This window comes from Hemitrygon akajei, chromosome 20 (assembly GCF_048418815.1).
Source record: "Hemitrygon akajei chromosome 20, sHemAka1.3, whole genome shotgun sequence".
Taxonomy (NCBI): domain Eukaryota; kingdom Metazoa; phylum Chordata; class Chondrichthyes; order Myliobatiformes; family Dasyatidae; genus Hemitrygon; species Hemitrygon akajei.
Window position 1 is genome coordinate 24,416,444 of NC_133143.1, and position 13,824 is coordinate 24,430,267.

Consider the following 13,824-nt stretch of genomic DNA (forward strand, 5'->3'; position numbering starts at 1 on the left):
AGGATGCATCTCACCAAGTCAGCATTTTCAAAACCAACAAGATGGACACACTACCAACTGGAAATTCCCTTCAAAGCCACACCCGTTCCTGTCTTGGAAATACTTGCAATTCCTGCCTCGTCACTGGGTCAGGATCCTGGAACTCTTTCCCTAACAGCATTTCTGGTATACCCAATCCTCAAGTGGTTCAAGAAGGCATTTACTACCACTTTCTTGAGGGTAGCTAGTGATGGGCAATTAAAGCCTGTGAAACCCTCATCCTTAGAATGAACATAGAATATGAAAAAAATGCACTCTTAGCATCCAACATACTGCCAGAAAATATGGTAGTGATAATTCTTTTGAAGAGAATTTAATTAACATGTGGAAGAGGAAGGTTTGTGAGGCTGGAGGGACAGGACCAGTGGATGGAACTGGAAACTTGTGCTGGTTGATAGAAAGTCAAATGATGTCCTCCTGTGCTGTAAACATTCCATGATTCTAGTAACAAGAGCTAAACACCAATGAGGATAGATTTCTTGAATCCAGAAAGTTCTATAGTTTTTTTTAAATTCTTTTCTTCATGCAGAAGGTGTCTGTGAAATATGGCTGACAAGTGAAGACACGGGTGCTTATGGAAGAGACATTGGAACAGACCTTCCAACGTTACTTTGGAAACTGGTAGAAGTGATTCCTGAGGGAGCAATGCTTAGGCTCGGAATGACCAACCCTCCGTACATTTTGGAGCATCTTGAGGTAAGAAATTATGAAAATTATTATCCATAAATTGCTCTAAAATTTGGTTTACAACAAATCCAGTGCATTGTTTTGATTAAATAATAAAGTACAGTATACTTCTTGAATATGAAGTTGTGGCTGAGTGAGTTTGTATTTCAATGGTATTGTCATACGAAGTAATAACGTAGAAGGAAGGCTATAGAAAGCAGCCACAGGCTGATAAAACCTGAAACCAGCAGTAGGACAAATTAAGTTGTAGATATTTCTATATGGCCTATATTATTTTATTTCCAGGTTATAAGCTTTATCTCTTTCAGCATTCAGAACTGATTATTTGTTGAGTTTCTTTCTGATACTTTTTTTTACCAACTCTTCTAGTTGAGTGAATCGTTACAGGGTTTGTCTTTCCTTAGTTTAGAAAATGAGTCCCTTTTGCTTCTACATTTTTTATGTGTTATTGAAATATAAGAAGTGGTCGTCAATCATTACTAATATTCATATTAATGTAGAATATGAGCTCTTGATTGCACTCAACCTGCCAGAACAGTAACTACTTAGCATTTATAAATATAATTAGTGAAAAGCCAAGGCAACCCCCCCCTCCCCTTATTACTCCAGATAACAAAATTAGTAACAAAAAACAAACTGTTAGTTGGACTCAGCAGGTCAGGCAGCTTTTGTAGAGAGAAATGAACAGTCAATGTTTTGGGTTAAGACCCTAATTGATAGAGGGGAGAAAACCAATGTAAGGAGGTGAGAGGAATGATGTGGCAAGAGCTGTTAAGTGATGGGTGAATCCACATGATGAGGAGTTGATTGGCGGATAGAGTCAGGTGGGTGAGGACAGGGTGAAGATAGCGACAGAGGTTGGGGCATGGTAGTGGGGGCAACTAAGGATTGCAGATTATGGAATCTGTTAAGAAAGGAAGCTGGAACATGGAACCAAGTAAGAACAGTGTGGGGTACCAGTGGGAAGAGCATGCAGGTGTTGGGCAGATGGAGTTGGAGGGAGGGGAAGAGGAAAGAAACTAGGAGATGGGAGGGCGGACTGGGATGCAGTGGCTTCGAAAGTAGGGTGTGTTTGTGAGGGGGTCTGTGTAACTCAGGAGAGGGTAAGAGATGGACAGCAGGTTACCTGAAACTGGATAATTCAATGTTCATTCAGTTTGGTTGCAGACCACCCAGGTGGAATTTGAAGTGCTGCTCTTCAAGGTTAATTTAGCTTTCCCCAGCAGTGGAAGAAGCTGAGGACTGGCAGGACATTTGGGAATGGTGAAGGGAATTAAAGTGGCTTACCTGGAATCCAAGATGGCCATGGCAGACAGAGAGCAGCTGCTCTACAAAGTAGTCATCTCATCTGCACTTGTTCTTACCAATATACAGGGTGCTACATTGCGAGCACCAAATAAAGTCAACAAGGTTGGAAGAGATGCAAACAAATCTCTGCCTTCCTGGAAGGGTTTTGCTTCAGCTTCTAGTCTTTTGTTCCTCTAACAAAATATGTAATCTGTTCATACTTTTCTGATCTGTCAGAGGGAACAAAATCAATGCTGTTTTCTCCTCCACATTACATTAAGAAAGAAGTAGCTTACATTTATATTGTAGTTATTTTACAAAATGTTCATAGGAGCTTAAATTATGAATAAACAGTTCTTCATTTAGTATGCACATTAGGATCCAAATAAAAGCACATATAATTTGAATGAACTGTTAATATTTCATTAAAAAATCTCAATGATTTTCTTTAGTAAAATTACAGAATTCAGTCTTTTCTTCAAATCCATCCATCTAATATCACTCATCTAATTTCCAGACTACTTATCACACTTTTCAAAGCAGTACCTATTTCCCTTTTTCAGTAAAAAGGTACAGCAGAATCTGCACAAGCAGATTTGTGATGAGCATTATATTTGGAAGCTTTGTAAATTAAAGGTGGTAAACAAGTTGTGACTTTACTGTGATAAAATTTATCTTTTCGATTTACACTTGATTATTTCTGTTAAAGATGAGTACTTATAAATACGATCACACAGCAATATATTTTCAGTATTATGCATGAATGAAATCACTGGAGAGAGAGTTACTGGTAGATACAAAACAGCTTCTTTATTCGACAGAACAAGGTACAGCAGCAAGCACGGAGACACTTTCGATGGAAAGGTCTGCTGGCCCAGTGTGGGGCTCAATATTTATTTGCTAAACACAAAGGGCAATTCCATATTTACAAAGTATAGACAATGCTTTCTTTTGAGGCTCTATACAAGCTTCACACCTTCTGGTTACATCCATCCCATGGGCGCCAGCAGCAGCTGGCCTGGTATTCACAGCTTTTAGGAAATGCATTGTTACAAATGGACTGGGATTCTGGTACTCACAGCTTTTAGGAACAGAAGACTGGTGGCCAAAGCCATTTGCTAAGTGTAAATAACCTAAACCCCAAAATTACTCGATGAAAATTGATTGCATTTGTGACCATTTCAAGGCCAAAAGTAGATTTTAGCAAAGCACAAGTCAGCCTTGTGACCATGATGGAAGTTTTACAGGGGGACCTAGACCACATTGTCTGAGGTACTCCCAGGAGAGTATGATTGAACACTGCAGTACTGAGACCCCCAAGCGTGTACAGTGCCTATAAAAAGTAATCACCCCCCCCCGCCCCCCCCCTTCTGGAAGTTTTCTTGTTTTATAACATTGAATCATAGTGGATTTAAATTGGCTTTTTTTGACACTGATCTACAGAAAAAGCCTCTTTCATGTCAAAGAGAAAACGGGTCTCTACAAAATAATGCTGTTTGTTATTATAATTCCACAGCACAGAAATAGGCCTTGTGACAGATCAAATCACAAGTCACTGAAGCAAGTCCTCAGCTAATTTAATACACTCTACATACCAAAAAATGACAGAAAACAATGGATACAGCAAAGTCAGTGGAACCAGACAGCATCCTGGCTGTGGTACTGCATACCTCCTCTTCAAAATCAATTGCACTTTACCCAAGCTTTTCTAGGTCTGTTACAGCACTGATATCTAGCTGATCTTGTGGAAAATTGTCCAGTTGTATCCTGTTCACAAAATGCAGGACAAATCCAATCAGGTCACTTGTCACCCAGTTAGTGTGGTATTAATCATGAACAAAGTGGTGGAAGATGTTGGTATCTTTTACATCAAGTGGCACTTATTTATTACAAACTGCTCTCTGATGATTAGTTTGGATTTTTGCAAATCCACTCAGCTCCACACTTTATTTTTGCCTTGCTTCAAACATGGAGCAAACAGCTGAATCCTAAAGTGAGAGTGACTGCCCTTGACATCAACACATCATTTATGGAGTATGGCATCAAGGAGCAGTAATGAATTCTAGGGCAATGAGCATCAAGAGAAAATCTCAAGAAGTGGTTGACTTGCATAAAGGAAGATGGTTGTGGTTGTCAGTTATCAATTGTCTCATCCCAGGCCAAATCAACAAGCACAAGAAATTCTGTAGATGCTGGAAATCTAGAGTACCACGTACAAAATGCTGCAGGAACTCAGCAGGTCAGGCAGCATTTATAGAACTAAATAAACAGTTGACAATTTCAGGCTGAGACCCTAAGGTTGCTGCATCAAATGACTGTTTATTCATTTCCGTAGATGTTGTTTGGCCTGCTAAGCTCCTTCAGCATTCTGTATATGTTAATCTGGAGTTCCACAGAGCTTTGCTTTCGGCCTTGTTTCGTTATTTCCTCTTTCTTACTCTCAAGTATACTAAGATGCCTTCCAGGATAAAAAGAACTCTATGTAAAAGCAGTTTTATTATCCTACTGGAAGTAGTTGATCAATAATGATTAATGCCATTTAGCAGTAGGGATGTCATCAGTGTTACAAATGTGTGATGGTAAGACAGAAGAGTGGCCAGGATAAGCCCCATATTCTCCAGTGTGCATTCTGTAGAAAATGCATTCATTAAATGTGAGATCAATACTTTCTACTTTCTGAAGAGAGAATTCCTTCCAAAACACACGAGGAATGAGCCCATTCAAAGATAGAATGAAATTCATCAATAGAATTTTTCAGGAACAGTGAAAGATGAGTTTGTAGTTGAATATAAGTGAACACGATTAAATAAATGTATAATGGTTTTATTTCTGCTGATTGAATTGCATTCTATTCCTTAGTAATATTGGCCCAGTTGTGTGTCTCTCAAAACAACACACAGGATATCACTGTGATCGTGGCAGCGGAGGAGTTGGGGGTCCATCTCATTGAAAATCCCAAGCCATAATGGCCTCATCAGCACATACAGGAGGCCATATAAACACACTATTATAATTTCTGTTTTACACTCTTGACGCAGTTGGCCTGTCATAAACAAATTATACTTTAAAAATGAGGACATTTGTTAGTTTTAACTTTAAGTAGTTGCTACATATGGGCGGAGGAGTTGAAGGATATTAATTGGGATTAATTGAAGATTGATGGAAGGAAGCTCATTTGCAATATATACCTGTTGAGTCAAATGACAGTGTTGAAAAAGCTTAGATGCTTGGAAAAAAATCATGGAAAATCAGGTGATAGCCTTAACTCTGCATGTTCATCTTCCCATAGTAAGCTTTCATTCCCTTGCTTACCAGGTATCTAGCTACGACTACTTTGAAGATATTCAGAGGTTTTATTTACACTGCCCATTGACAAATGGAATTCCAAAGACACTCAGCCTTGTGGAAGAAAAAAGTAATGTGCTTCATCTCTTTTGTAACTGGACAATTCCTATTTTAAAAAATTATCTACCGTTCTAGGTTCTTCTACAAGAGGAAACATCCTCCGTATATCCATGGTGTTAAGGTGCCACAGGTCCTGTGTGCTTCAGTTACTCGTTTTTTCTGAATTCCTGCAGATACTGGCCTTTATTGGAAGACAACTCACCCATTCCATTTTATTGAGTTCAGGAAAACATTTCTGAGGCGTTTCCAGCATCATTGCTTAAATAAAGAAGTTGTTACTATACATAGTATTCTCGATGAGATAGCCCCATTTAAATGAATATTAACCACCACCACCTTTCCCCTCCCCCTCTACTTTAATATTCACTACAGAGGTAGCAAATGATAATATTCTGTTAGCTTTCCTTATTACTTGTACCTGTATACAAGCATGTAATTGGGCATCCTTGCATGCTTGAAATAATTAAGGAGTTCAGGATTAATCAGGTTTCCAGGTCAGTGGTTTCCATCTCAGTCAGGATATGTTAGAAAGAACAAGTTTTAGGTTGCAGAGAAGACGAGGCGGAGAGCACAAAATGTATATATTGTGTCAGTGGAGACCAGAAGAGACCATATAAAGCAACTGGTGCTATCTAAGAGAGCAACAAATTTGTGTGGAGCAGATGGAAATACAGACATTCTATGTATTCTGTGTTTTAGAGTTGATATATTGCTTTTAATTTAGGAAAATCAGGCATGGAAGATATCTATACAGTGTAATGAGGTCGGCACAGTAGCGTAGTGGTTAACACAACGCTTTACAGTACAGGTAGCCCGGGTTCAATTCCCGCCACTGCCTGTAAGGAGCTTGTACATTCTTCCTGTGACTGCGTGTGTTTCCTCTAGGTGCTCCGGTTTCCTCCCAGTTAGTAGGTTAATTGGTTGTTGTATATTGTCCCGTTATTAGGTTAGGATTAAATTGGGAGATAGCTCACTTGAAGGGCCAGGAGGGCCAATCTTAATAAATAAATAAACGAATGATTACTGCATTTCAGCCAGGACAATCATAATGGTATTGGGATTTGTTTATTATTATCACTTGTACCAAGATACAGTAAAAAGCTTTTGTGTACATGCCATCCAGACAGATCATACATGAAGTTCATTGAGGTAGCTAGAAGACAAACAGAATACAGAACATAGTATTGCAGTTACAGAGAAAATGCAGTGTAAGTAAATATATATTGCAGAGCCCACAGCAAGGTACATTGATATATCAAGAATTCTCATTTAATGGGTTCTGTAGGTGATGTTGAACAAGCCTGGAAAGAAGTCCTTAGATCTTGCTGACAGCATGGCACTAGTCTTTGCTGTTTTCCATAGTAAATCTTCATATTGAAACACCATTTCAAAGTTTTTAAATGAATGATAGAATGATAGCCATTTGGATATAATACTATAAGGAATTATTCCACAAGATAATGAGAGGAAATGAAATTGGTGAAGCAAAAAATGTTACTCCAGAATATATCTAATGTTGGTAATTTGCCCAATTCTTGAAAAAAAGATGCATGTTATGCTGCAGTTAGAACCAGAAACTAATTTTTCAGGAAACATCAACACTCAGGTGCTGCCATTGGTCACCCCTCCTGCTAGACAAACAAAAGTGAGGTCTCATCACATCTGCTTTTATAACAGTGACCATTATATAACTCAATTGGAAAGCAATTCAAGAGGGACAGATTAAGTTGTGCTTGCACTGCTTTAATGAGGGGTTGTCATTTTGTCTTGTTAAGGAAGTATAAATTAAGTGCCTTTTATAGTTTCTGCTCTGTTGAATAGCAATTAAAAATGTCCAGTCAGATGACAGTTTTTTCCTGGCTTTGATAAAGGTATATTCATAGTTGGACCTTAAGTGCAAGGGCCTGATTATAGTCTTTTCTTATTTAATATCTGGAAAGAATAATAACAAATCAGATGAACAGAAATCACATACTAACATCTTACAAGGTCAATTGAGTTTGTAAAGTATACTCTTTGAAAAGGTGCTATAATTGCTTTATGTCAACCCAGTTGGATTTGTAAATGTACCATTAATTGTGTTTCAGTCTTTAGTAAGTCTTTGCTAGATTCTCTTACCCTGGTAGAAATGATCAGCATTAGGCAATGCTTGCTAAACATGTGGGACTATGATTTCTTTACAAAACTCTGCAATAGGAAAACCTCAGTCATGGTCCAGCAATATACATGACATGGCCATTACAAGATAACTGATACCTATTAACTCTTCTTCTTCTTCAAAAAAAGTCACATTTCTAAGATTTTTAGCACCAAGAGATGTATCTTTCAATTTATGCTTCCTCTCATGGTAATAAAAGAAAGTCTTTAAACATGCAAATACAGTTGGCCCTCCTTATCCGTGAGGGATTGGTTTTGGGACACCTCGCGGATACCAAAATTCGCGGATGCTCAAGTCCCTTATTCAACCTGTCCTAATGTGGTGGACCTTAGGACCCAGCGGAACCTCAGACCTTATTTAACCTGTCTCAGTGTGGTGGACATTAGGACCCGGCGACAGAGATCTGAATCTGCAGTGTTACTGTTCACAAAAATAATCACGATCACGATTGAAAATAAAGTGGAAATAATAAAGTGATTGGAAAGAGGTGAAACGCCATCGGTCATTGGAAAAGCGTTAGGCTACATCGGTCAATGATCGGAACAATTTTAAAGGATAAAATGAGAAAGGCCCTGCCCCAATGAAAGCTACAATTATTACTAAGCAATGCAGTGGTTTAATTATTGGGTTTTGGGTATTTGATCCTCCACATCACCCCAGCACGATGGAGAGCACACTCGGGAGTGGTCTGTCACAGGATCAAACTCAGGAACTTCTGTGCCCGAGCCCGGCACTGAAACATACATTCTTAAGTGTTTTATATGCATAACAAAGTAAAATATATACTATATACTAAGACAAACGTTTGACTAACTGATGCTAAATAATACCGGATGTACCTGTTCTGACTTACTGAGTAAGAGAACTTCGATTTTTTTTTATCCCGATCCACGATAACCCACGCACATGCTCCCGTATACTTTAAATCATCTCCAGATTACTTATAATACCTAATACAATATAAATGCTATGTAAAATAGTTGTTATACTGCATTGTTTAGGGAATAATGACAAAAGGAAAAAAAGTCTGTACATGGTCGAACAACAAGTGCTGGAAGAGCACTTCGCGGTTGGTTGAATTCGCGCATAAGACTGTATTGTAACCACTTTTGTTTGCTATCGGTAAAATTTTCAGTCTTTCAAATTGGTCTTTCTACTGAACATAGAATTTGATTCATAGAATCTGGAGTACAGAAAAATGGCTTGTGGCTCTGTAACACATTGGACCAGCATTTTTCAAAAGACAATTCACTCAATTTTATTTCCATTTCCTGAAGACGTTTATCTGTAGCTAGTGTATCTCCAGTCAAGCACTGGATGCTTTCAGATATGTGGTTGAAGGGGTTGTACTTAAATGCAAACATCACAGTGGGTTGCAGTACACTCCCACAAATCCCAATCATTCCCATTTCCCAACCCAGTTTAAAATTGCTGGAAAAAGAGAGTGGTAGATGACTAGAACTTGTTGTCAATGGAGGTGGTAAAAGGAGATGCAGTAGCTACATTTAAGAGACATTTAGGCAGATGAGTGAATAGACAGGATATAGTGGGATGCAATCCATGTGCAGACAGATGGTATTCGTTTAATTTGGCATCATGGTTACCCCAGACATCCTGGACTGAGGGGACTGTTCCTGTACCGTACTCTTCTATGTTCTAAAACAAAGTACTATCTCAACTGATATCTCTAGCTGAAAATCACAGCTGCTTTTTGGATCAAAGCAAGTTTTTCAAGATTTCAGTACAATAATACTTCACCATCCTCAAATTATGCCTTTGATAACTAAAATATTAGCATTATAATTCTGTGGAATTTATTGGACTAAAATATCATTGGAGCAATAGTTGAAGCAAATCATCCTAAGCAGTTAGTTACACGAACTTGTATCTCAGAATCAAAGTTTCCTCTTCAATCCAGTCTCCATTATTCCACTGGTTTTCTGGTGACCTGCTACCTACAGTTCTGACCATTTGGGTTGCCAGTTATGCTGAACTACTTCCAGGATGTTTCCCTACCCTCACCATTGATAACTGGTAGTATGCATCCTTATGGCTAATTGCACTCTACAAGTAAACTCTTCATTACTTAGTTGGACGATTCTCTTATTAGTCACATAGCCTTTTTTTATATTACCCATGTTGAATACTGTAGTTGAGATTTTGGGATTAATCTTTAATTCATTGCTATTTAAATTAACTTGGAAGATTAACTCTGATGGGATTGAACTAAAGACCCACCCCATAGCCACCAGGGCATTGAAGAACAGATATGCAGGCAGATTAAGGAAAGGTGGAAAAATAGTTGAGTTGTTGTCATGGGGCCTTCAACTTCCCTCCTTTGTGCAAGTGGTTTAGTTGTGGCAGAAGTTGTTAAGTGCATCCAGAAGGGTTTCTTAATTCATTATGTAATTAGTCCAACAAGAGGAGGGCTCTACTGGACCTGATGTTGGGAAATGAACCTGACCAAGTGATCGACCTTTCAGTGATTGAGCAGTTAGTGAACAGTGACCACAAATCATTAAGTTTTAAGATATTTATGGATAAGTATAAGTATGGACCTTGTGGGCAAGTATTAAATTGGAGCAGGGCAAATCACAATTGCATTTGGCAGGAACTAGGAAGAATTAACTGGGAGCTGCTGTTTTTGGGCAAATCCACATTCAATATGGAGGGTGTTTAAAGACTAACCGCACAGAATACAGGACAGGTATGTTCCATTCAGAAGGAAGGATATAAATGGCCATGTAAAATAACCTTGGATATTGAGAAGGAAAAGTATGAAAGCTTAGAAAGCTAGAATCAAACTCAGTCCTGGAGATAAAGAACCAGAAAAAAACTCAAGAAGGGAATGAGAAAAGCTAGGAAGGGCCATGAAATCTCCTTGGCTAGTAAGATTAAAGAGAATCCCAAGGCATTCTATACATATATCAAGACCAAGTGGATAACTGGGGAAACGTAGGACCACTTATTGATCCCAAAGGAAATTACAGTGTCACAGTAGAAGTACAAGTGCACAGATATAAATATTAGAAGAGAAGTAGAAAGAATTAAAAAATAAGTTACCTCAGTCTATCAGGAAGGTCATCATTTCCCTGGCTATAGGTTGATTCATTATAGAGCCTACTGGCTGAGGGTAAGAATGACCTCATATAACACTCTTTGGAGCAGCACTGTTGACTTAGTCTATTACTAAAAGTGCTCTTCTGTTCAGTGAAGGTGGCAGGCAGAAGGTGAGAAACATTGTCCAGAATTGCCTGGATTTTCTGTACAGTCCTTTGTTCTACCACAGACTCCAGTGTGTCCAGTGTGACTCCTAAAACAGAACCAGCCTTTCTAATCAGTTGGCATCTGTTGGCATCACCCGTGTTGATGCCATTGCCCCAGCACATCACCACATAGAAGATTGTACTGGTGACAACAGACCGGTAGGACGTGTGAAGGAGAGGCCTGCATACTCCAGAGGACCTCAGTCCCCTCAAGAAGCAGAGGCGACTCTGGCCCTTCTTGTACACAGCCTCTGTGTTGGTGCTCCACTCAAGTTTGTCATCCAGATGCACCAACAAGTATTTGTAGGCCGCACCACATCCACATGCTCACTATCAAGAGTAGCAGGGAGCAACTCAGACTTAGTCTTCCTAAGGTCCATCACCATCTCCTCTGTAGTCTTCCTGATGTTTAGCTGCAGATGATTCAGCTTGCACCATCTGACAAAGTTCTCCACCAGGACCCTGTATTCAATTTCCCAAACCTCCTTTATGCACTGAACTGTTGTTGTCATTGGACAATTTCTGCAGATGATATGACTTAGTGTTGTATCTAAAATCGAGGTTTACAAGGTAAACAGGAAGGGAGCCCTGTGGGGCCGCAGTGCTGCTTATAGCCATATCTTGACACACAGCTCTGAAGCCACACAAACTGTGGTCTGCCAGTCAGGGTAGTCCATTATCCAGGATACACTGGAAGTGCAAATCTGCATCGAATGGAGATTTTCCCCCAGCAATGAGGGCCATATGGTATTGAAGGCACTTGCGAAATCAAAAATCATGATTCTCACAGTGCAGCCTTACTTATCCAAATGGGAGTAAGCTTTGTTCAGCAGGTAGATGATAGCATCATAGACAAGCTGGTAGGCAAACTACAGGAGATGGAGAGCTGATCTGTCCGGCGGTCGGAGGTGAGCCAGGACCAGCCTTTCTAGGGTCTTCATGCTGTGTGAGGGTCAGGGTCACTGGATGGTAGCCATTCAAGACTTTTGGTTGGCCCTTCTGGGTACTGGGACCACACATGATGTTTTCCACACAGTCGGGACCCTCTCCAGACTGAGACTCAGATTGAAAGTGCTCTGGAGAACTCCACACAGCTGCTCAGCACACTCCTTCAGGACCCTGGGGTTCACACCATCCGGTCCCAGTGCTTTGCTGCGTCTGAACCCTTCTCACCTCTTCAGTAGTGAAGGTGAGCCCATGGCGACTGGGGAGTTGGTGGAAGGTGGCGGTTGGGGTGATGAGGATTGGGACGACAGCAGTTGGTATGTGGAGGTGTGGATGGTAGGTGCAGGGTAAGGAAGGGATGTAAACAGTGGTAACCCGCCATTGGATAAAGGGGATGTGGATGAGGTCCTTAAGGTTCAAGACTGTTTAATCTCATTTACAGTACACAAGTGTAAAGGAGATCAAAATAATTGTTACTCCAGATCTGTTGCAGTACAGAAAAACAAGATAATTATTTTTAAAAACACCATTAATATAAATACATAGCTTGTGTATATGGATTGATTGTATGTCCATAAAATAATATTCAGCACAAAAGTGTCTGTACATTAGGTGGCTGACAGGAAATGATAAAGTAGTGGTGTTTGAGGGTGTAGAAGGGTTAGTTAGCGGATGGAGGTGTTGATCAGCCTGGCTGCTTGGGAAAAGTGACTGGTGGTCTTGTCTTGGATACTACGAAGCCTCCTCCCTGATAAAAATGGGACAAACAATCCATGAATAGGGTGCATGGGATCCTTCATGATGTTACTGGCCCTTTTCTAGCTCCTTTCCATATAAGTGTCCTTGATGACGGCTAGGCTGGTGCCGATGTTGTGTTGGTCAACCTCTGTGCAGTTTCTGTAACATGCAATGATGCGGTATGTCCCTGTACCGACTATCTTGCTGCAAAATGTGCAGTCTCTGGTGAATAAAATCGATGATCTCAGAGCCAGGGTGCTGAATTAGAGGGACATTAAGACTATATGTGTTCTTTGTTTCACAGAAACCTGGTTAATCTCTTCCGTAACGGATACAGCGATTCAGATCGACAGGTTTACCATACAGGTGTCCCCCATTTTTCAAACGTTCGCTTTACGACAACTCACTGTTACAAAAGACCTACATTAGTACCTGATTTTGCTAACTAAAGATGATTTTCGCTTTTACGATAAAAAAGACACCAGCTTTATACGTGTGTTTACCCTGAGAAAGACTACCATGACCGTGACGCCTTGTGCGGGCAGTTGTGTGCGCATGCGTGTACGTGCCAATTTTTTTCCTCCGAATTGATTTCAGCTCGCTGTCTTCCCGATTTTGATAAGTGAAGCTACACTGTACAGAAAAGTATTTCTACTTTATATAGGCTGTATATTTATCATATCATTCCTACTTTTATTATATGTTACTGGTATTTTGGGTTTTATGTGTTATTTGGTATGATTTGGTAGGTTAATTTTTGGGTCTGGGAACGCTCAAAAGTTTTTCCCATATTAATTAATGGTAATTGCTTCTTCACTTTATGACATTTTGGTTTACAAATGGTTTTTTAGGAACGCTGTGCCTTCGGATAGTGGGGGATACCTGTACACCGTCAGGATAGTTCTCTGGAGTCTCTTGAAAGCAGAGGTGGAGGAGAATGCCTCATGATCAACTATTCTTGCTGTCAGTGCTGTCCCAATTCTGATCACCAGACCTGGATGGTCAGATCTAGCAGTAAAGGACCACCAGCACCTTTACTTCCTGAGAAAGCTGAAGAAATTTGGCCTGTCCCCTAAAACCCTCACTAATTTTTATAGGTGCACCATAGAAAGCATTCTTCTAGGGTGCATCACAACCTGGTATGGAAGTTGTCCTGTCCAAGACCGGAAGAAGCTGCAGAAGGTCGTGAACCTAGCCCAGCACATCACACAAACCAATCTTCCATCCTTGGACTCACTTTACACCACACGCTGTCAGAGCAGTGCTGCCAGGATAACCAAGGACGAGACCCACCCAGCC

General features: G+C 40.1%; 1 protein-coding gene across 2 annotated transcripts in view; it reads left to right on the top strand.

Annotated features, from left to right (window-relative positions):
* cdkal1 (CDK5 regulatory subunit associated protein 1-like 1) overlaps positions 1-13,824 on the top strand; it is a 508,040-nt gene that overhangs the window by 235,645 nt on the left and 258,571 nt on the right. For both annotated transcript variants that reach the window (XM_073024019.1, XM_073024017.1), the window contains exon 9: positions 569-735. In XM_073024019.1, the coding sequence (XP_072880120.1) occupies positions 569-735 (167 nt within the window). The remainder of the gene's footprint in view (positions 1-568; positions 736-13,824) is intronic.